This window comes from Synchiropus splendidus, chromosome 14 (assembly GCF_027744825.2).
Source record: "Synchiropus splendidus isolate RoL2022-P1 chromosome 14, RoL_Sspl_1.0, whole genome shotgun sequence".
NCBI classification, from domain to species: Eukaryota; Metazoa; Chordata; class Actinopteri; order Syngnathiformes; family Callionymidae; genus Synchiropus; species Synchiropus splendidus.
Genome location: NC_071347.1, coordinates 11039168 through 11062084, shown reverse-complemented (window position 1 = coordinate 11062084; position 22917 = coordinate 11039168). Strand labels below are relative to the sequence as shown.

Genomic DNA, 22917 nt, shown 5'->3' with positions numbered 1-22917 from the left:
TGAACATTTTAATTCCGTATCCTCAAATGAATGTAAAAGTGCCGGCTGAAGTGTCACGTCTGAGAGATGACTGCGCCGAGACTCAGAAAGAACTCGAGGATATTCAAAAGGGCAGCAAAGACTTTTTGATTTGCATTATCAATGGCCACTGGTCCGAATCCCGTCTTTCAATTATCCTCCTTTGTGAAGGGCTTTATTCTGCTTGTCACATGTGACTCATCACTGGGTTCTCCCACAACGTTTGGACCGATGTATCCTAAACGTTGGAGGGCCGGGAGCGAGTCTGAAGCAGTAATGAGTTTGTGTGAGAAGACGGGGTCAGGACACAGTGTGTGTGTGTTAATTAATCTGTTCCCGGGTGGGAGGAACTGAAGCGAGATGATGAGATTTAAGAGAGTAAATGGGTGTGCTGCACTCGAGCTGTCCTCTGTTGAGTGAGCGAGCAGGGTTACAGGCTGGGCAAATGGCCGTCGCCATGGAAACCGGATAACTTCACTGGCCCAAGTCACTCAGTCAGTCAGTCATGACAAGCAGAAGCCTGGGAACATCACGCGGAAGGAACACAATGTCCTCGGGATTTGGGATGAAGGCACCTGGTCAAAAACACGTTTTTATGCATGTGAACTGATGTATGTCTTCAGCGGTGAGCGCTGGAATGAGCCTCCCTCCCCCCACACCATGTGACCCTCAACAACAAATGTCACCAATCCATCTAAAACACAAGTTCTAAAAGCATGAACTGGATACATGATCGGGTTAAAAAGTCAGCCAAGGAAACACTGCGGAAGTCTAGACAAGTCACCTTTAGGTGTGAAGAATAAAAGATCAGAAATCCAACCTGAACGCAACACATGGGTTTCAAAAGCATCATTCCATCGAATTTTTCTTCAAATTTTCTCAGAGTTTCAGGAGCACCATCATGAGTGGCACCTGTTTTGCCTGCGAGTGCGGCGGTCCAGCGTTCTGAAAAGAAAAAAAAAACCCAGCCAAAACACTTTTTAATTTCATGGCACCGAGCCTGATTTCTGACTCGTCTGCTAACATCAACACCTGCCAGTAATATTGTTAGATGTGAAAGCAGCTTTGAGGGACTCGCACCTGTCCGTGCATCCTGCGCCGTTGTCAGCTCGTCTCAGCGCTCGTATATGAGAGACACTTTATTTTTTCCAAGGGACAGTATTGGAGTCCAGGTGTGTGCCAGATCTGCTGTCGGTGCCCAGGGCTCCTGATGGCATCCAAGCCCCCGTGGTAATCAGCCCACTCTGCCTGCTGTTGCAGCCTCCCCCAGCCCCTCCTCCTCTTCCTCCAGTGGCTCGTTTCAGAAACATCTGGTGGTTTACATGCAGCACACACCACCTGCCAGACGCCTCCAAGGCACTGGCACCTCTCGATTCCGCCCTACAAAGGAACCGCGACACAGAAATCACCTGGAATATCGAGGCAAATTGTAGTCGTAGAGATAAATGTGGTGGGAAATGCTGAGTGCTGTTCTGCGCACTGTTTTCGACACGTGCGGGTTTATGAGCAATCTGGCTCGCCGCTGTTCGACGTGTGACATTGTAAAGCAGCCCTTCTTTTTATTTCATCCCATTTAGTCTTTGAAATAGCCAACCAAAGGGCAGTCAAGTGTAAAAATATTCAGTCATTTAACCCTACACATCCGATTATCTAGTCACACCTTACTGATCAAGGTTGTCCATCAGCTGTGTCCAGTCCACTCTTTGAAAACCCGTCATTCCTGCCTGATCATAATGTGCCTCTTTTCTTCTGATCATTTGGCTGCTCTGTCAAGCTGATCCGTCTTGTTCATAGCCACCGCAGCATTGCTTTGTTCCGTTCGCACCGCACCATCCCTTCTGTCTGCGTGCTTCAGTCGCTAGCCTTCAGGCCAAACTTCAGGGAGCTCAGAGGTCGTGCTCCCTGACATGTAAAGCAAGGTTTCTGATGTAAACACGTGGACCTCTGTTGCAGCTTGCTAAGCCTTGGAGTTAAAAAAAAAAAATCTTGGGAATGAGCTGCTCCCAACAGCAAGAGGCCATCGGATAGGCCTGGAGGACTGTCAACAGCTATACTTCACTGAGGGAAAAGGATTAGCACTGAAAGTGTCTCACGGTCCAAATCCCACATGCAAGAGGTTGAGCTATTGAAATAGCTAAATAATAATAAAAGAAATCAATTAGCAGTGAAAACTAATCTCCTGAACTTCCAGGTCCAATGAATTAGTTTGCTCTGCTTCGTATATATCTTGTAGCAGTGTCAAAAACATATCTTCATTCCATATGAAATCCCGCTCTTGAAATAAAAAGTGAAACATTAGTTTAATACTACGAATGTTTACGGAACCAGAGGGGATTTAAAAGTAAATGCCTTCTTTACTTGACAACTGACCCCGAATATCTTCTAGGTGCTGGCGGAGGGAACGTGGAGTTGACGCCAAACCACAGCTGAGTTTTCAATTTCCACCGGGGAACAGGGAAGCGGAGTGGAGTTGAGTGGTTGTTAGCCACTGGGTCACGTGAGCAATTGTGATCACGTGACAACTGCCAAGCCTGTGGAGAGGCAATCTCTTCATGGAGTTTATGACTTTCAAAATTAACATCGCGAACAAAGTCCCCTGTTGGCTGCGTCAGAGTCACGTTTACCTTTAAAGTATAAGACACAGTGTTGTATTATGAAAATTTGTCCTATTCACATTGTTTTTCACTGAGTTCCTGTCTAAATGAGTCTCTCCGCCGCAGTGTTGTTAGGGTTAGCGAAAATAGAACTGTCGTGGAATTGAAGCCACACCTCTGCAGTCAGTGGAAATCGACAAAATGAAAACAATTTGGAATGATATCCGTACAGCTCCGCCTCCACACTACTTCCAGACTCAGTGGAAACCTTCTATATTTGAATCGTCATAAATTCCCGCCAACTATACAGAATTATCTTGACTTATGAGTCCAAGTTTTTTTGAGATACGAGCTGTTTCGCCTAACTCCACTAGTTAGCGTAATGAACAGGCGATAGTGTCCCTCGGCAAGTCCACACCTGAAGACATCGACTCATAGTAGAGCACTCTGACAAAGTGACAACAGATGATTTAAAGACAGAAGAAAGGAACTGTGGGGAATGAGGGTGAGATTTTCATTTAAAAGGAACATTCAGAAAAAGTTGCAACCTGACGTGCCACAGCACCATGTACGACATTTGCCCTGCTCATTTCCTTCTAAAAGACGAAACAGATCTCATGTTTTTGATTTAAAACCACAGAAGATCAAAGTGAGCAGAGTGGCGTCTGTTTTTTTTCTCACAAGTTGAAGCCTAAGTTTTAATTAAAAAAAAAAAAAGTATTGTTTTGAGTTTAATATTGTTTTTGATTAGTGCTTATATTTTATATAAATATTTTAAGTCAGATTTGGGGTCCAGAATTCAGGATTGACATAAACACATGAACAGAATATTTTAGCCAAGTGTGTGTCATTTTATTATTATTATTCTTTTTATTGTTTACCCCTCGCTTTCACACACAGCGAGGTGCTTTGTTCATGATTGGTCCCCACAAGTAAGGATAAAAAAATGTGCAATCTTTGTGAGGACATGTCATTGACTTTCATGCTTTCCCCAGCCTCTCACCCAACCATCCCAAACAAATAGCTAACTTCAACCAGGACTCCCAGAACCTAAACCTAATTTCAATGGCCTATTATTGTGAAGTTTTAATCCTCAACTTTGTGGGGACTGGGGAAAAAGGTCCCCTCGAAAGTGTGAGGTCCCAACAAGGACAGATAAAGAAGTAGAGCCACATACTAAGGAGTCACCAGTTCAGGCAACACAGGTTGCTACTGATGGACTGATGAGGCTTCATGAAACAGTGTCCTGTCTTCCTTTAAATACTTGTTCAAATCCAAAGACTTGCAGTGAGCACCACCTAGTGGGCTTTGAAAATGAGGACACCGTATCATGAAGCCTCAGATGCCCGTAAGTGCAGCCAACACACACCAGCCATAGTTAAAACACACAAAATAAATGCAAGAGAAAAATGTGTATGCAGTAGTTAATTCAATTTAATCATAGAAGCACGAGGCAATAACATATTTGAATTTTTTTTTATCAAATAACATTTATAAAACTATTGTGCAAAACATTGTCCTTTTCTTCGTCTTCAAAGGCTCTGCACCAGTGGATAGTCATAGTCCTCTTAAATTAGGAAATATAAGAAGTATGCATAATTTAAACAGCAAGAGTTAAAGCATATACACTCTATTTACAGTCTTTTTTATCCATTTTTTTTTGTTTTTACACAGACCTGAATTTCACCCTCCTCTCATTCATGATAAAGAACAAGGCAGCTTTTACAATCAGCAAGAAATCAATATGAAATACAAGACCAAACTATAAAAAACAAGCAATGGACTTGCTGTTTCTATAAAAAAAATGTTTCCCAGGCATTTGACCGTTTTACAATGTAACCAAAAAAGAGAACATACGTAACTCTTGACAGGACTGTACAAATGTGACAGTTAAACATGCAGTCTACCAGCAAATGAAGGTAAAACTCACAAAAATACAAAATAAATACAATAAAGTTCTTTTATTTCAAGTCAATTGCTCACCTTCTAGTCAAGAAATTCACAACGTTCATAGAACAGTCTCTTGTCGGGAACCGTGTTCATACAACATTGGTCTGAAAAGCTTTGACACGGTATTTTTAACCCAGTCGAAGTCTGTTTGAAATACCGATGAACCAGAAATGCTTATTGGTGGATAAGATGTAAACACTTTGTGCTGACATTTTGAGCAGTAGTTCGTGGATTCTTGTGCATCCCCACAACTTCTAAGCGTGTTTTATCGCTCAATCACCACCCAGAGTCCTTCAATGTTTGTCGATTTCGTACAAGTAGAGCAAGTGATCTTCGGGGGATTTCCCGTGGCTCTTGCTAAGGTGGAGCTTGATGGCATGCTTAGTGGCAAATTTACGAACACAGAGCTGGCAGCGGTACACAGCCCCATTACTGCTGCAGTCATCTTGTGACTGTGAGGAAAGGTACGACTCCAGGGGCACAACTTTGTCACTGTGAGAGTCTCTGACTGTCTGCTTGGGAGAAAGCTTTGCCAGGTCCCTGATCCTGAACCCCAGATGTGCTTCCAGGTGGCATACATATGCTGCTGGGGTTCTTATCTGTGAGGCACAGTCACTGCAGAAGAATGTGGGTTGACCAGAGTCTAAGTTCTTCAGGAACTTGGTTCTGCCAGTTCTCCTTAACTGGTACTTTACGTTCGCCAGCCAGTGGCTGATGGTGGTCATAGACAATCCTGTAAAACGGGATACATGTATCCTCTCTTGTGGGCTGAGGTCATTAATGATGTACTTCCCCTCGGAGGTCTGCCTTAAGGTCGAGGCAAACTCCGCCTGGAGGAGAAGGAGGTGCTGAGGATTCCAGCTGGAGTGTCGACCCTTGCGTTTGTGGCCGTGTTGGGACGAGTCGTCGTCGTCGTGTGAGGACATGACAACCTCAGGTTTATCAGAGACTTTGGACCGGGAGGGGGGTTTTGGGACATGGTGGGACTGTGTCAAGTTCCTCAGCATGTCTGAGATATCAGACAAAGCGTTTTCATGAAGAGGACTGCTGGATGTGTACGGAGACACCACTGTTAGCTTTGCAGGGGTAACAAGAGAAGAGGGGGAGATTGAGGAGGCAGTGGAAGAGGGTGTTTGGGGAGCTGATCCCACAGAGCCCCCTTTGTCACTTTTCCCTTTGGTGAGATCCATCGGCTGGTCATCACAAGGCTGACCGTAGCTGTTGTCCACCACACTTTCAGCCTTTTTGGCCTGCAAGGGAGGAGCGGCCACAGCAGCCTTCTCCGCCATGCTCTGGCTCAGCCTGGACAGCAGACTCAGGGGATCTTGGTTTGGCAAGGAGGGCTTGGCTGCTTTCCCCAAATGAATGTTCATTACAGACTGAAGAGCACTTAGAGGATTGACAAAGGGCTGCTCAGGAGGAGCATGACCAGTAATAATAGCTGTACTGCAGGTTAGTGTTGACGCTCGCAGGGATTTGACTGCAGTCTCCCTCTTGGTTTCCGTTGCCGGGGATGCTCTGTCACTATGGCTTCCTTTGTCACTATTGGCTGGGGTGGCCGCCCTCCATTCCCTTGGTGAATCCTCTTCTCCACCATTGTGAGACTCCCCAGAGTCGCTGCCACAAGGAGAGAGTGTTGCTTCTCTCTTAGGAGACATCTGCTTCACTCTTTGCTCTACTTTTGCTACCTTCTCAGTTACTTTCTTGACTAAATCCTCCATGGCCTGAAAATTGTTGCTCGGAAAAGGGGAAGACTGACCAAGGGGTGGTGAAATAAGTGGCTGGCTCTTGGTGAGGGAAGACATGATGGCATCCTCCCCATTAAACAAGAATTTCATCTGGGAATTCTTTTCCAAGCTTCCTTGTGGGTGCTTGAGGGAGCTGGGAAACTGGTAAGCTGCATGTATGCTTGAGTAGCCACCCCAGCTTGGATTCCCACTCTGGGCCTTGTTGATGGCTGACGTCACAGTGTTTTCCAGTGATTTAAGAATGTCCAAACCACCTTTGGGGCTCTCCTTCAAATCTTCTTCAGTCAAGTAATTGTACTTTGAGATGTCACACTTCTCCTCTAGCTCAGAATCTTCCTCCTTTCTTATTGGAATCAGCGCTTGCTTTTCAATCTCAGTAGCAACAATCTTAGTGCACTCTTCTTCAACTTCCTCCTTCTTGATCTCTTTCAGGGGAGGGGATGTCGCTGGAGACGTGTTTGTTTGTAAAGGCGGAGAAGAGAAGGTTGATGGTGCGAGTGGAACAGACTGCACCCTCTGCTCTGTGGGTGTCGTTACCCTGACCGGGTTTGGGGAGGTTGCTTCAGCAACTGTTTTGACTCGCTTCCCCACAGAGTTTGTAACCCGTAGGAAATGTCCCGTCACCATCATGTGGGACCTTAGCTCTTGAAGCGTATTGTGGGAACTTCCACATTCCATACATTTGAGGATTTGAGATTTGTTTGATTCAAACTGCCAGGCGTAGCTGGCGCCATTCTGGTGGGCAAATCTGTTGTTTGGGGAGGTGCAGGGGCTGGAGGACGATTTCTGTGATGGTTCGCACTGTTCGACCTGCAAGTGCTTCGCTTTGGGGGTTACTTCTCTCTGACGGGACGAGCCAGACAGGTCTAAACCTACAAGGCCTCTTTTCTTAGAGGACATCATTTTAGCTGCCACAGGAGGCATGGGCTCTTTCAGAGGCACTTTCTGGTAGTGTTTAGTCTTGATCATATGGACACTCAGGTCTTGAAGTGACTCAAAGGAGTGGCCACAGTACATGCACTTTAAAACCTTCTGAGCATCTTCCTTTCCTTCCATCTCCAAAAGTGATCGCTTTCGTGGTTTGGACCAGCGCTTAGCGCCACTTCCGGCCTTATCCTGGTTATCATCGCGGTAGTGGCCGGTGTCATTCATATGAACTGTCAGCTCAACAAGAGTGTCATAAGCAGCGCTACAGCCCTTGCAGCGGAATTTACTAGCTCCAGTAAATATTGAGCCAAACAGTTTGGGGTTCTGCCGGTGCAGCTGGACTGTACTGAAGAGACTGGGCTCAGATTGAACTGGGTGGCGGTTTTGGGGAGGATTCTGTTGAAGTGTCTTTGCTACTGCAGACTGGTGCCAGTCATAGCTACCGCTGCTTGAGCTACTGCTGCTACTGGTGCTGTTGCTCCGGGTCGGCTTTTCAGCAGGAGTAGGTGTCTGTGTAGAATTCAAGTTCAGTGGTGACCAGAGGGGGCTGGTCAAGAAGCTCGAGTAGATAGCCTTCATATGTTCCAAAGTGTCCATCCCTATAGGGGGTGTCTCAACAGCACCGTTCACGGGTGCTGGGACCAAGTTGCCCTCAGGTTTTCTTGGCGGACTCTCAAAGTCTGAGAGGCGGTCGCTTGTCTCACTCATGTGAGACTCACTGTCCATCTCTGGGCCCGACAGTTCGGCAGCCCCAGTTGATTCCTGGTCACATGCCTGGTCATTGGCAGGCTCCTTGCTTTCCTCCACAAAACCATCTTTTACGGGAAGGTCATCCTGAGGGGCCGTGGGCGGGTCGTCGGCTTCCACCTCACCCTCCTGCACGGGGTGCTCTGTCAGCTCCTCGGGAGAATAGGCTGCAAGCACAATGGAGACAAAGAGAGGAAGAAGGAGATGAGTAAAATAGCAGAAAAGTGAACACACCATGTTAGAATAACTGGAGAAAAGTTTCCCTGCTATGCGTGCCCGAGGACTCCCAGGGATAAATGAGCCATCTGTGTGGGAGCCTTTAAAGCTGAGCTGAGAAATTACAGTCATCCCATTTCACCTCATCAACCGTTGAGGTGTTATTTTCCTCTAGGCGAGCCTGTATTTATATACTGCCCCAGCCACATGGAACTTATGCCTCCCCTCTCTTTTCACTCCTTCTATTGGAGGAAAACAAAAAAGAAATATCTTGGCAAAAACATAATGTGCCATTTTATTTATCTCAGGGCGCAACAGCTTGAAATGAAAACTAAATCTGAAATTAATGAAGCCCAATCTCACAGTGGCATTCTCCTCTGGGGTAATAAATGAGTTGGATCAACCTCCATCTGTCAGTTAATATGTCTGACGCCTCTTCATCTGCCTCTTCTCTGATTACACACACACACACACACACACACACACGCATGCTGCCACTCACACATGCGAAGCCAGACAAATAACATATCGTTAAGAGTTTCCAGAAAAGGATGTTGCAATTTTGTTGATGAAATTTGGACGTGTTCGACAGACATCCCACAGAGTAGTGGGGGAATTAAGTGACTCAAATAGTTTGGTAAACTACGGCGAATGCTGCAGTTTTATAATGTTCAGACAGATGTAAACGGAAATTCCCAATAATAACAATAACTTTGACAAAGACGGGGAAAAAGGAATCAGAAAAAGGAAGATATAATGTGATGGGAAAATCTGAATGGATTTTGTTCTAGCTCTTCTTGAGTAGGAGTCGTTTGGGCCACAATTCCTAAAAAAAAAAAAAAGCCTGAATTGACACATTTGTTTCACCCAGAGCAGCACACGCACTGTTCAACAATGCAATTTAATGCTTTCACTCAAAGATTATTATGGGTATACGGTAAGTGTTGATTCATTCTTGCGCAAATTCCAGCCCATTCGTCTTCCCTGTGGTGCAGCAACCTGTACTCCCCCAAAGCTTCGATTTGTTGTTGATGAAAAATTCATTCCAAGAACTGAAGGCATCTTACTTCAAGTCTCAAGAGTTTGGCTCTATTCCTACAACAGTTTGAATGTTCTCTGCATTCGGTTGCTGCTTGTGTATACAAACACACACTGACGCCCATCCAGACTAAACAAAAATGTCATAGCAGAAATAACTCTCATTTCCAGTGCTAACAGCCAATCTCTAGGCAGCCACACGGCTGGGCCTGGTCTGATTTGGACCCCGGGGGCACGCTCAGTAGGCAGCCCACTGTGCGCCCAGTCTAATGGAGACCTGGCAGGTGCAGCCCATTCTGTGTCCTCTCAGAGATTTGGTATGTCACTGGGTATCCATTACCTGCCATTCTCCGCTGATAGGCTGCGACAGCCCTGATCAAAAGATGTCGTCGGGCCGCAATCCGCCTGGCAGCCAGTGGCATGTCGTTTGTAAAAAGGGCCAAGCAGGGTGTAAATAAAATGACATGATCACTTCCCCGGCCCCTCATGTTCTGGACACAATTATGATAATGTAGAAGTGGAGAAAAGGGAGGGGTCCGGGTGAGCGGCGAAGGCTCCGTGGAAGTAAATCGCTTACGCTCGAGCGAGCAGGCGAGTGAACACCGTCGACGTACACACCCTCTTTTGCTCTTACTTTCTCCTCCGCCCTCGATCTGGAAGGTCTCAGTGTCACATACTCATTTGAAAGAGGAAATGCAGCCGGGATGAGGTAGTTTGTGTTCTGACTAGCTAGTCACAGATGTCAGCTCGCATCAGGCAGGTCTGACACACACCGCATGACCAAGTTGTCAGGTCACCTCTCTTTCCTCCGACAAGGAACTTCCCTCATCTAGCCTCATTGTTTGGCTTGATTCGGCCAAATACTGCTACATCCATTGTCAGGATGCTTATTCCCAAAATCCAACACTTGACATTACCATTTTCTATCACAAAATGAAGTGCTCTTGTCGAAGCATTCTTGGACTCAGCGTGCTATGGTGATGGATAGGACGATCTGAACCCAAAAAATTGTAGATAGAATTTTGCAAATGGTATTTGGCTCTATATGTGTCTGACCATTCCTTTGTCAGGTTTTCATGCACGATACGTAATAATCACTTCTTCTTTTGCACGAATGAGTGGTCAATTCCATGCTTGTGAAAACACAAGCATGGAATTGGCATACGTTTCGCACTCTATAGTTTGAAGGTTTTTACATCCCTGATTCATTGCGCTTATAAATAAACACAAAGCTAAATGATTTACATTTCTCCATAATAAAGCTGCAAACCGTTTAGGTGCAAAGTCCAAACGGACCGGCTATAAAAACCTTCCAATCCTGCTCCCAGGCAATTTAAAATGCAAAACAAAAACCATTATGTCTGAGCACTATCTGTTAATTTAATCCCCAATGACTGATAATCCATCACACAGGGCGACAACCACATCCAATTATTTCCCTGAGCTTGACTGACAACAGAGGTGATTTATCAAGCTAATAAAAGGTGATGGGAGTATAGAGGCCATCTTGGAATAAAAAAAGGATTATGGAAACAATACCGCTGGAAGCTGGCCTAACAAACATGGCGGCATATGGCGCAAGGCCATTGTGTGACAAATCATAAATTCACCAGGGAAGAGAAAGAGACACAAAGTGGGTGCTGTGATGCGGGGAAACTCGTCCACCAACGGTTTCTTTAAAGAAGGAGAGGAGCTGTGCACTTTCACACATCTTCTTAGTCACGCAAAAACAGCAATAATGGTTTAGCGCAAACACACACGTTGGAGAGACGGTGCACGCTTCTCACCTCAAAACAGGCCGACGCACCCGAGTGTAATTATAAATAATGTAAAGCCGTCAGCTCTGACAACACCCGCACGCACAAACGCACTCGTACATGAACATAAATGTAAGCCATGAGGAAAGACAGTGACATCTTGGCATGCAGGACGCATTCCTGTGGAGTATCATTTTCATAAACACAGGGGCCGCAGACCAGGAGGGAGAGATCATCTGATAGAAATACTGCAGTGCTGCTCTGAAGATCAGGAAGAACAGACAGGGCAGGGATGGGGGTGATTAAGCAGGAAGGTGATGTGGCTGCTTGTAAAGCAGAGACTCTCAGTGTCTCCGCCTCTGTCCCTTGGGTTGGTTCTATTCAGGTCCTGCAGCACAGTCCGTTTTGAGGAGAGGATGTGAGCAGCACTTAAGCATTTGGGCATAACGCGATGCCTGAGAAATATAATTCAGAATCGGAAGATATTTAACACCAAGAATTATTCATACTCATATGGAAGAATATAAGAAGGAAGTGAGATAATGCGATTTTAAGGGAAGCGCCAGATGAAGAAGTAGTGTGTCTTTTTTTTGTTTACATTTTTTTTCATATATATGCAGGACATATTAAGAAAGAGCTCCCGGCTGCTTCATTTTGTCAGTTGCTAATGCCCCACTGGTAAAAGCAGCACCCATGCTGTAAGGCCTTAAGTGCACTGTGACAGCTCATTTAACATTCGCCAGACAAAGGTTAAATCACCAGAAAGTTCAGTGGCACCACACCTTTAGATAGTTTTATATGTGTGTAGTTTTACTGAAAAATTCTCAAATTCAAGCTTCTGTTTCTGTGCCATTTACTAGCAATAAAAACATGACCTTAGAACTGTGGTGTCCTCATTTGAATCAGGGTTGGGGTGAGCCTGAGCCTCCTTGCACTCCGTTTCCTCCCGCTGCTCATGTAGTTTAAATTTTAAATGGTTGGTAGTAGTGCGTGCGTGAGAGTGGTTGACTGTCTCTGTGTACCCCGCGTCAACTGGCTGGCAGCCCAGGCTGTTCCCCCTCCTCCTCTTGCTCAATGACAGCATGGCTTGGCTTCAGCGCCCCAAGACCCTTGCTTGCTGAGATACGTGGATCATGATAATTTATTAATCATGTCTGGCAAAATTGTGACAATGAAAAATTTAATATCGTTTCGGCCCAATGGGATGTGAAATAAAAAAAATAAAAAATCATGCAGATGTTGACAGAGAATCTGAAGTACGTTTGCAACACGATGAATTTGCACTACAGGAGGAGGAGAATAAACACCAGAAGCATTAAATGCTTCATAGTTTTAAAGATCACTTGTTCGTTTTATTGTCTCAAACACTTCTCTTCACACAACTTTTCAAAACATTGTCGACTATCTAACACCTCAGGAAGAAGGCAGTTAAAATGTGGAACGATTATCTTCAATTCAAAAAACAGAGCAGACAGAACCGTGTATGAGACTGTTGCTATTACTTATTAAATCATGGTTGGCCTCGCAGAAAACCAAAGCTACAGTTAAAAGAAAACACTGTAGAGAGCTTTTCCGGGCTTGATCACTTAATCACTGTACGCATGAAGAACTGTAGTGTGTACAAAGACACAGCTGGGGTCTAAGGAGGGGAGAGGAAGTTGTCTACATGGGTGGTCTTTGATAGAAGGCCGTGCAGACGACTTAAATTGGTTTGTGAAGTACATCAAAACCGAGAGAAACGGAAATGTCGACTGGTGAGATCACACAGTAGCGTGTGCTGCAGTCGGAGTAACACGGGTTTAATTTCATGAAGATTTTCAAGATTTTGGATGAAACTATTTAACCCAAATGAAATGTCAAGACGTTGACTATCCATGAAATGTTTTTTCATTTTTTACTTCTCACCTGCAGAAACAACTCACAGGATGACACGGAAGTGTTCCCAAAATGGACAATAACACAAAATGTTTGCAAACCTCACACACTGTGTTGTTATCAAAGCAACACAAACCATGGTTGGCTTTAACGCTGCTAAGATGAAAGAGCAACTTCAGGACATGCTTTCACTTGCGTCCGGCGGGACTGAGACTGGACTTTGACGCTCACGGCCCCTCAGCAGGGGGCTCTTATTAGCAGGAAACAGCTCCAGTCAGCGGGAGAGGACAGGAAGTCACCTCAGCAACCATCAAGAAAACACAACTTCCCCTCACTCTATGTGTCAGCCTGAAACCTTCTGAATAGATTAGAACAATTTGGCCCAAAACAGCCCCATTCTGTCAGAAAGCAGCAGATCAGTAACATACCTCAAATGCTTCAGTGTTGTACACATTTGTCAAAGTAACATCGACTTCTCTCTCCCTCTGCTCTTTGATCCTCAGTGGCTGGCTCAAAGTCCCACGAGAAAATATGGAACAGGCGATCGAGTCATCGCAAAACATAAGAAGACCTGACATAAGCTCTTTTTCCCCAGATATGACCTGCAGGCGGCACCTGGTTCGGCGCTTTCTGCCGCTATATTTATGCTGGTCGGCGCCATCACGCTAGCTCATTGATGTCTCCTTTTATTTATGTGTGTTCTCTACCCCCTGATGGCATTGTGAATACATTGTGTCCGTCGATTGTAGTGCAGGATGTGTGATCTGGGAGATGGGAAAAACAGAGAGATCGTTCTGGCCTCAGGCGAAGCTCAAGGCGGAACCTTGTCAATGTAACATAGTAAGAAGCGACACAGAGAGGGAATGCTGAGAGAGACAGAGAATATATATTCTATTGCTCCACAATGACTGGACTACCTGCAGCCAGCAGCGCCGTCCTACCTGAGGTAACCCAACATTCGGACCCAGCCAAAAATTTTAACTCTAGTAACTAATCACAATTTTAAAAAACAAGAATTAATGTCTCACATTATGCCGTTTTTACTTATCAGACACATCTGTTTTCCTGTATATGTAAGGTAGATGTCTATTTTTAATTCTTTCTATGATAATGGTGAGCGTTGGATTTACTCCCTTACAAAGAGACATTTTTGAAAACATCTGATTGTTTATTGTTTTGAGATAAAAAGCGTGTTGCTTGAAGCTGCACTGCGTGAGGAGAGAGAGGAAAAGTTGGATGGAGATGGAGAGAACAGGTGAAAGGAGAGAGGGAAGACTTTTTTAAATCTGTTGTTGGGGAAAGGATAAAAGATAAATCTGAATAATCAAAATAAGGCCTAGTTTATTTGACTCAGTTGCACTTCACTGATTCATCAAATCTAACATACTGAAAATAATAAAGTTAACTACAGCGGTAGTTGCTGTCGCTGCAAAGACTTGTGACCAAAAAGTAAAAGAGACTCGAAAAACACTCGGAGAGCGCAAACCACTTAAACCTTGAAAAAAATCCCTGGATCCAGACGGTGATCCCGATCGCTGCCAAAAAGTAATAATTTGTTCCTTGACCATTTACACATATTCCCTAAAAATTCACCCAAATCTGTCCCCAACCTTTGAAGTTATGTTGACCACAGACAAATCAACACGGTCGAAAACATGACCTCACTGGTGATAACATCTCACAGCCCAATACAGAAAACAAAACTAATCTCTCTGTTGGTTTGTAAAGGCTTGTTTTAGGTGATTATTAATGTGGGTGGAAAAGACAAAAATAGATGCTTTAAAAACCAAAATAACTTCAAAACACAAAGGTCCGTTTTTTTAAATACAGTGACTTTTTGCAACACGGCATATTTCCACTTCCATTCGCCTATGCAGGTAATTTTATTGGAGTATGCCAACATGACCAATCTTGCACATATTCACACAAAAATACAGTCTAAGACAGAAGTCATCAATCGATAACGCAACTACGTGACTGTGATGATGTTTGGTAGCGAAGAAGTCGCTGCATGCTAGGCACAAGCCAAAACCGAAAATTGCTATTCAAACCAATGTTGTTCAGGACAGACCAAATAAAGTTGACTCCAGTTATTTATCAGGGCTCGAGTCAGGCAGTAAAGGCCGGATGACCAAACCCCTTTTCAAAACACACAGCTGCTTCCATGATCTCCTAGCAACGAGGAGGTGATGGACACAGCCCGAAGATTGATGGCCACCATAAATCTTCAGGCGTGGGAGGAGGAGGAGGAGGAGGAGGAAGACGACAGACGGAGACAGAACTAGAAATGGACACACAAAAAAACTGTTTTTGTGCAGAGGTGGAGGCGGCCTCGCCTTGAACTCTCACTGTACAGTACTCTTTAATTCATGACCGTTGATGGGAAACTCCGTGGTGATCCTTACTTTGGATACACTTAATCAGTTTTATAGCATGACTCATAGGTTTTTTTCAGTTTTGTTTCTGAGTCGTAGCTCAAAACAAAGATGATGGCATGAAAGTCCAAAAAGATGTTCAGGTCAAGTGAGCAAAAAGGCGGTTTCAACTTGTGTTGTGGCTTGTGTTACCGCAACACTTCCCTGAGAGTTTCTTTCTTGGTTCCACGAACTTTTCTTCTGAGATAACAATGACAGACTGCACCTCTCATACAAAAGCTCTTCAGGCAAGGCAATCTGGGTAGTGTAGTTGCGGGATAAACATCCCTGGGCTATCTGATTATGGCCTACTGCTGCGGCACTGGTGTCTAGTAACACTCAGAGTGAACGCTTAACCATCCATCACACAGTGAGTGTCTGTCTCGGGCTTTCCACCCTGCTTCTCCTCGTCCTGGCTCTCCAGTTACAGCAATACACAGCCGGCCTAAATAATATTCCTCATGATAAATGGCACTATAAGCCGGGTATCCATCATTAATCTGATTTTTAAAGAAGCATCCATCTTGGAGAGAGCCTGTTAGGGCCACGGGAGAGCAGAGCAGCGCGGGTTCATTTAAAGGCCACGCTGCGGCATGAGTGATACCTGTCAGCCCTGCTCATCAGGGAGCCGCACACACACACACACACCGCATTAAGAATTGACATCATATGGCCAAACACGTGTGCTCAACACACACACAGGCTTTCCTCAATTCAGTAAAGAAGCGACTTTTCTCGTTCATTTTCCCACTCATGAACACAAGGGTTTCCCAAAACCTTCCATTCCTGGAAAACGCAACAGTCTCTCTGATCATCAAAGTACTTTCCCGGAACACAGACAGCCTGATTCGACCTCAGCGTGACCCGTCTGCCGTAATCATTCCAAAATAAAAGAGAGGATGAGACACTTTTAATAGCAATGCTAAGCTATGCTATGTCAGAGACGCGGCACGCTGCGGCTTCTGAGAATGAGGAAAGCAAGCACAGCCTCAGGTAACTTGAACTCGATTTTCACATTTGTGTAGAAGTTTAAACAACTGCAAGGATTTATTGATCTGAGCTGAGAAGCGCGGCTGTCAGTCCTCCTTCCTGTATTGTCAAAGCGGGACTTCATCATCGTAACCTGCCTAAAAACACAGACACGTTCTGCTTCACTCCCATTACACCTCATTCTCCATTTCTCTCCTCCTCTTTGTCCAGGCTCTGTCATGTTTTCTCCTCTTTTCCCCTCTTCCTCCGGTGCCCCCGATGCACCTCCCTCCGTTGTGTGTCTGGTAAAGCCTGTTTGATAAATGACACACGTCACTATGTCAGAAGCGAAGGGTGGGTCAGTGATAAATGACTCTGTTGAAAAGGAAATCGGCTCTCTGGCATGGCCGGGCTATTCTCCTCCTGGATTGGGTTTCAGGACCCCTAAAGACTGGAGCGGCTCAGTTTCCCTGAAAAGAGCACACATCTAGCCGGGTCCGGGGAGAGAGTGAGAGTGGATGGGTGGGTGGTAGAGGAGTTGCAGGGATTCGAGCTTGTCCCAATTGTCGCCGCGGTGCAGCTGCATCTATCACAACAGTGGAGGGACTATTTTTACAAAGCCTGGGATTCAGCGGCTGCGCAGCGGTCCCGACTGAAAGCACACTAAAAGCTGAAAGTGATGTGTGGATGTCTAACGGTTTTTTTACTTATGGCGCTGCAGCGGCGCTCCGTCTTTCCTAGAGTTTCCAAACGTGTGATGAAAGACAAGAGGCCCTTCTAAGGGTGCGGAGTCAGTCCACACCAACATTACAGGAATGGTCACTAACAAACTTGATGCATGATGATTTCTCACTTTATCTCAATGCATCCATCTATGGAAACCAGTGCATCACTCTATTGTGTACGATAAAAAAGAAGGTCCAGGGCCACAACAGGGTCAATCTGAGGATCATATGTGAAGCGACCAGTCGACTATTAGATTAGACAGGTTCTTTAGTCGTCTAGTCGTGGCGTCATTGTTCTCTTGGCACAATCTGCAATAACAGGAGAAATGGCTGAGGCAATGTCACCATCACAGTCCAACACTTTGAATGTATGGGGCCATTTCACACTACATTTTAAGCAATTAAAAATAAAAAATAATGTTTATATAAAGTAACTTGTCAGCACTAATTTACATTTTTATTAAGTTATTTAAATTAGATTTTTATTAGATTTTATTTAGAGAGATCTGAGTAAAACTAGAAAAAAATATGGCATGCTGAAATTTGTTACTTAATATAATATTTACACTTGTTGTCCATAGTTCATTTCTACCTTAATTTTATACAAAATAAAACTTTAGTCCATTCGATATTTTTTAAATGAATGTCAATTGGTAATTACACTTTTAAAAAAAGATATACACAACATTTTCAAGTTTTGTTCTACTTAATTAAGGATATACTTCAAGTTTTACCTTTACATTGAGACTCTTTTCTTTGTCTTTCTTTAGTTGTCTCAGTAAATAAATGAGGCTCATGAAGAGATTTATCTTCAAATATTCAAATATTAAAAATGGGATGTATTAGCATCGCATCCCAATGGAGTTCAAGCTCACGGTCAGGTGTGTGCCATGGCAGCACAGCAGCTCTTGAGTGTCCTCTTATGTGCCACGAGGTGGTCTGACAGTTGATAGTGAAACTAGAGCTGCAACTCTATTTTGATAGACGACAAGTCACAGACTATCCTAGCGATCAGTCGACTTGTCAGCTGACTCGTATCATTGTAGTGTTGGAAACAACTATAAATATTCTTGTATTTTTAAAATAAACACTTGTAATTCAATTCTCCAGTCATTTTTCCTCTTGCAGCAGTTTGTGCTAACTCCTGCTAGTGAGCAAAAGAGAGTCAAGTCAGCAGCTGTAGTCGACTAAATAGGCGAGTCGTTGCAGCCCTAAACCAAACAAACTTCCCGAACACATTCACAAGATCATCTCAGACCGGAGTTGGAGTCGGAGTTCGCACCTTTCCCACTGTGTCCAATAACTCCAGCCATTAGTCTCCACCCATCAACACCTCCCACAGCCCGACCTCAGCGCCGGACATCTGCCAAGTGAGTGTTAAAAGAGACCTTTTCACTGCCCAGTTCTGCGTCTCATCATCGTCCTCAAGCCCTGCTTCCGCTTCCCTTCCCCTCCCTCCCCCACGCTTCTCTTTTGGGCATGGTGGCAGTGCTATCGTGGAGCCAAGGCTGATGGCAATAACAAAAAGACATCTGTCAATACCTGTGGGAAGCACGACGTCAGCCTTCCGCGCAGCCTCATTAGGTATGCACTTATCAGCCACACAGATCACAGACATGACTCAACCTCGCTGGAATCCAGCCACAGGACTTTCATTTGCAACGTGGCCTGCGAGGCCCAAATCTTCGCCACCTGCGAGTAAATGCCAGCGAACGCAGTGCATTGTGGGGCCTGCCAGCACTGTCCTTCAACCGGCCTGAACAATTCGCTTCCAGCTCCCCTGCTGCCTCCGTTTTCACACGTGCACAACAGGAAGCAGACAGATCGGAAAACAGCTCACCCCATTTGACTCTTACGACCAATCGCAAACGCTTTAAACGCCAGCGCCTTTACCAGTGTCAACACAGCTTATCTGGCGCCTTGAGTTTCCAACTTGTTTGGGACGGCGAAAGAGGCCCGTGGAAGTCGCGGGAGTTACGAGCCGACCTCAGCAGGTGGACTTGAGTTACAGCCCCTCTGATCACACGTGCTATCAAACCAGAACACTGATTCACCGCGGTGATTGATGGCTGCCAGTCTGGCAGCCGTAATCCTGAGCCTGCAGAAACAAGAGACTGTTGCTGCGGTGTCTGGTCCAAACCAGTCTGACTCCCCCTCCGCCCCACGCCGTCTGTCTGCTGCACACACAAATGATTAGTGCAGGTGGTAGTTAGACCTCTCTGCTGTGACACTGGCTCGCCTTGGATCTCACAGATAAAACTCGCGGGTTTATCCACACAGTTTGACCAGTCAAATAACTTTGTCAAACTTAAGAGAAGAAAGTTGTGCTCATTTGATATGTTGGACTTTTTTTTTTCCTGTTTAACCTGTGTCAAACTCAAGGCCCGGGGACCAAATCTGGCCCGCCACATGATCCTATATGGCTCAACATGAGGCACACCTAAAAAAAAAAAAGGTCGATGCAGTACAGGCTTTTAGCTAAGAGGGCGTCTGGGCGTCTGCAAAACATGAAAAAATAGACGCCCGATTCTCGACCATAGCTTGGCCGCCAGATTACGCTGGTATATGCCAGCATCTGGCAGCCAAGCTATGGTCGAGAATCGGGCGTCTATTTTTTCATGTTTTGCAGACGCCAAGATACTAAAAGCCTGATGCAGTGACCCACAAATACGACAGAGTTCAAGCTTGTAGACAAACACGGTGGCTGTTACTTCCTGTTATAGGGCAGGTTCAGGAAATATACAATGAATTATGGATCCCTATTTTTGGCCATTGAGCATGAAGCGTAAGAGCATTGAGCATCACCCCTGTAAAAACGCTGCCCTCCTCCGGTGAGCTTCACAACTTTGTCTTTCAAGCCCAAATAAGGCCGCTTTCGTCACGAGCTCAGCGGTGGCGCCCGCTCCAACTCGACTCAGGGATCCGTTTGTCACCTGCAGCTAAAAAATTGAGTTACAGCACAACCCAAGGCGGGCGGCTCTGTGTAATATCAAGTTGATTACATCAAAGTGGTGGCAAACCTCATTGGGTTGGGACCCTCCAGCTTGTCATCTCCCATCACAGAGCCTGTCAGGACTCCATCAGCCTCTCGGCTAATTGGGCCGATGCTAATGAAGCGAGCAAAACAAATTTTTGACCAGGGCGAGAGAAACACTCTCCGACACAGGAAGGAAAGAGAGAGGCTGCGTGAGTGTGTGTGAGACAATGAGACAGCGATGCCTGTGCGTGTCTATGGGAGACGGTGGGGAGGGCAGATTTTTCATGCAAGTCTCAAGGTTGCAGTGGGCTGACTCTCCCCCTAAGTCCCTAATCAAGGCCCATCATCTGTCATCCTTTTCTTTGCTCTCTCTATCACCGTGCGCTGTGCTGCAATCAATTCATCATCACCCTTTGTGTGCCACTGAACAGTTGACAACTTTATAACTTGCAGCTGCACAGGCTGACTGACAGGGGTGGAAGGGGAGCATGAGGGGAAAAGAAAAAAAAAAAAGAAAGATGACGAAATGAATGGATGAATGAATGAACAAAGAAGCTGTGGCGGAGGGAAAGTTGTTTTCTACAAACACAAAACCATCTACATTACAGCCCTTTTATTCACTTTCATTAAGCGAAAAAAAAACCCAGAGTCGCGGGGAGGAGAGGAAAAAAAAAAAAAAAAACAGATCCCAAATCAGAAAGCTTTCAGTCATTCTTTGTGCGCTCCCCGCGGCCACTTCGAGCCGGCGAGCGTGTACATTAGGCCGGGGCATTTTGATGAAATAAAAGCCCCGGCCAGCTTATGGCTAAACAGAATGGGAGCACTCACTCAGTCGGTCTCTGATTGACCATTAAAGCCATTGATGAATGGGCCTGTCAGGGTAGAGACAATTAAATCAAACATGAAACAAAGCCGTTGTGACGGCCCGGTCTGACAGAGCAAACCCATTCCTCCCCTCCATTACAGAGCACGCGGCTCCTTTTACAGCCTGCACCCCCTCGGTGAGTCCAGAGTCGGGGAGTAATCCAGGGATGCACCATGTTTGTCTTTTATGAAGCGCAAGGACGCGAGGAAAGCCATGTCATGATCAACCTGTCTCACCCTCTGACATCACCCAGGAAGCTTCCTGTGTGACACATCTGTCAAAAAGAAAGAGCCTTTATTCCGCAGAAACGTACTTCCCCGACTGCTTGAGTCACTTTTTATATACGGCTCCCATCTGGGACTAGCAAACTTCTTCTTATCGCGCGAATCCTGGCTCAACTGATAACCAGGTACAGGACCACTGAAGCAGGGCTCCACCTTCAGAGACGGACAAACTGATGTCAACAATTAAAGTGTGCGGTTGCTATGGCGACAACTGCAGACAATCGCCATTAACGTGAAATCACAGTTTTGGAAAACAATAGAAGCCTTCAGAATGGATTAGATACAGACCTCTTGTCAGTTGTACCCACGGATTTTAGGATCGCTCAGTGCTTATCAAGCCTCAAGGGGGCGCCTCACAGAATAAGTGACATTACGATGCGGGACTGTTTGCAAACTTTAACTTAGATGGTGTCAACAAAACTGCGCAAAGCAAAGAGAAAAACACAACACAAAGGCTGTGATCATAGCCAAACAGACATCAATATTAATGTTCTCAGGTTATTTATGGGAGGGAACCCTTCTGTAAACGTGCATTGAGAGTTATCTGTCACAAAGAAATGATATAATAGTTCTGCTAAAAGTTGAAATCAGAGCCTCCAACAAACAAACAAACACTTGCAGTGTCACATGAGTGTGTTGTCGTATGCAGAATCTCACAGTGTCATTCACACCGTGAGTCCAAAAATGAGCAGGCGCGCACATGAAAGTGTGACCTCCAGCTGGATGTGTCTCGCTGTGAAACCACTTTGTCCAATTTCTTTTTGAGTCACTTGACCATCGGCGGGTGCGCGAGAGACACAGGCTAAAAAGTACACAGGCCCTTTCAAAGTGGTTTAAACGTGACGTCAGAGGGGAGCAGCACATGGTGGGAAGTGATTTTCTGATGCAAATCGGGAAGGATCGGATCAAAGCCGCGTAACAGCCAATCCATCAACCGTCAAATCAGACATGGCAACTGTCGATTATGGCTCCTTCCACTCCACGGAGCACCATTGTCTCCGATGAAAGTGTTGATCTAAACAGCAGAATGGAAGGAGTGAAGCTGGAATGTGGGTTTAGTCGGATCGCACCGGAGATCAGACAACGTCGAGGTGAAAGTAAGATGTTATTGCAGAGGAGCGACTGGAAAGTTTGGCTGGTTTTAAGTTTGTGTCATGGACAACAACAACGCCGCGGAGATTTGTAGTAACGTGATAGTTACGTACCTGCCGCGCGTTTGGGCGCTTCTTGTTTCCTCCGTGGCATTTTTGCACTTGGACCAAAAAAAAAAAATCTGCGGGGATTTCCGAGAAACTCCTCTTTCTCTTTTATATACACGATCAAAAAAAAAAAGATCTCCCCCTCTCGCCGTATCCGGGAAGATCCACCTCTACTCAGGAAGAGATATTCACGCCTTGGTGGAGCGGGCTGAGCGACATCGGGGCGTCCGATGGAGAGAAAGGCTGACCATCCTCGTCACGAGGTGCGCGGAAGTGTTGGCGTGGACATGGAGCCAGCGTCCAGCTCGGCTGCCTGCTCTGGCAACAAGCAAAGTTGGAGGAGAAGAGACGATGGCGTCACTCTCAGCAGGAGAAAATGGGCAAACCCACCGCTCCGTTAACCCCTGAGTGGCCGCGGAGCAGCAGACACCTCCCACCCGCGTCCTCCCACCTCAGCGCGCACGTCTGACGGGATCCTGAAACAAGAGCGAGAATCACACGCCCCGCTGTTGTGCTCCTCACCGCATTTGCTCTGGAAAATGACAAACAATGATCATGCCTTTTTGTCTGAGTCAAAGCAGATCATACAATGTCCATATCCACAATCGCAATAG

General features: G+C 45.6%; 1 protein-coding gene across 1 annotated transcript; it reads right to left on the bottom strand.

The window, feature by feature from the left end:
- Positions 1–4045: 4045 nt before the first annotated feature.
- tshz3a (teashirt zinc finger homeobox 3a) lies at positions 4046–22678 on the bottom strand. Its single transcript, XM_053886320.1, has 2 exons — positions 22310–22678; positions 4046–8151 (listed from the first exon to the last, which is right to left on the bottom strand). Exons 1-2 carry the CDS (start codon positions 22347–22349, stop codon positions 4856–4858), a joined length of 3336 nt encoding a protein of 1111 aa, XP_053742295.1. The 5' UTR covers positions 22350–22678; the 3' UTR covers positions 4046–4855.
- Between the last annotated feature and the right edge of the window lie 239 nt (positions 22679–22917).

Coding starts and splice junctions, on each gene's coding strand:
- tshz3a (XM_053886320.1), bottom strand. CDS start 22,349: ATGCCACGGAGGAAACAAGAAGCGCCCAAACGCGCGGCAG. Junction 8,152..22,309: donor AGCGCCCAAACGCGCGGCAG/GTACGTAACTAT, acceptor TTGTGCTTGCAG/CCTATTCTCCCGAGGAGCTG.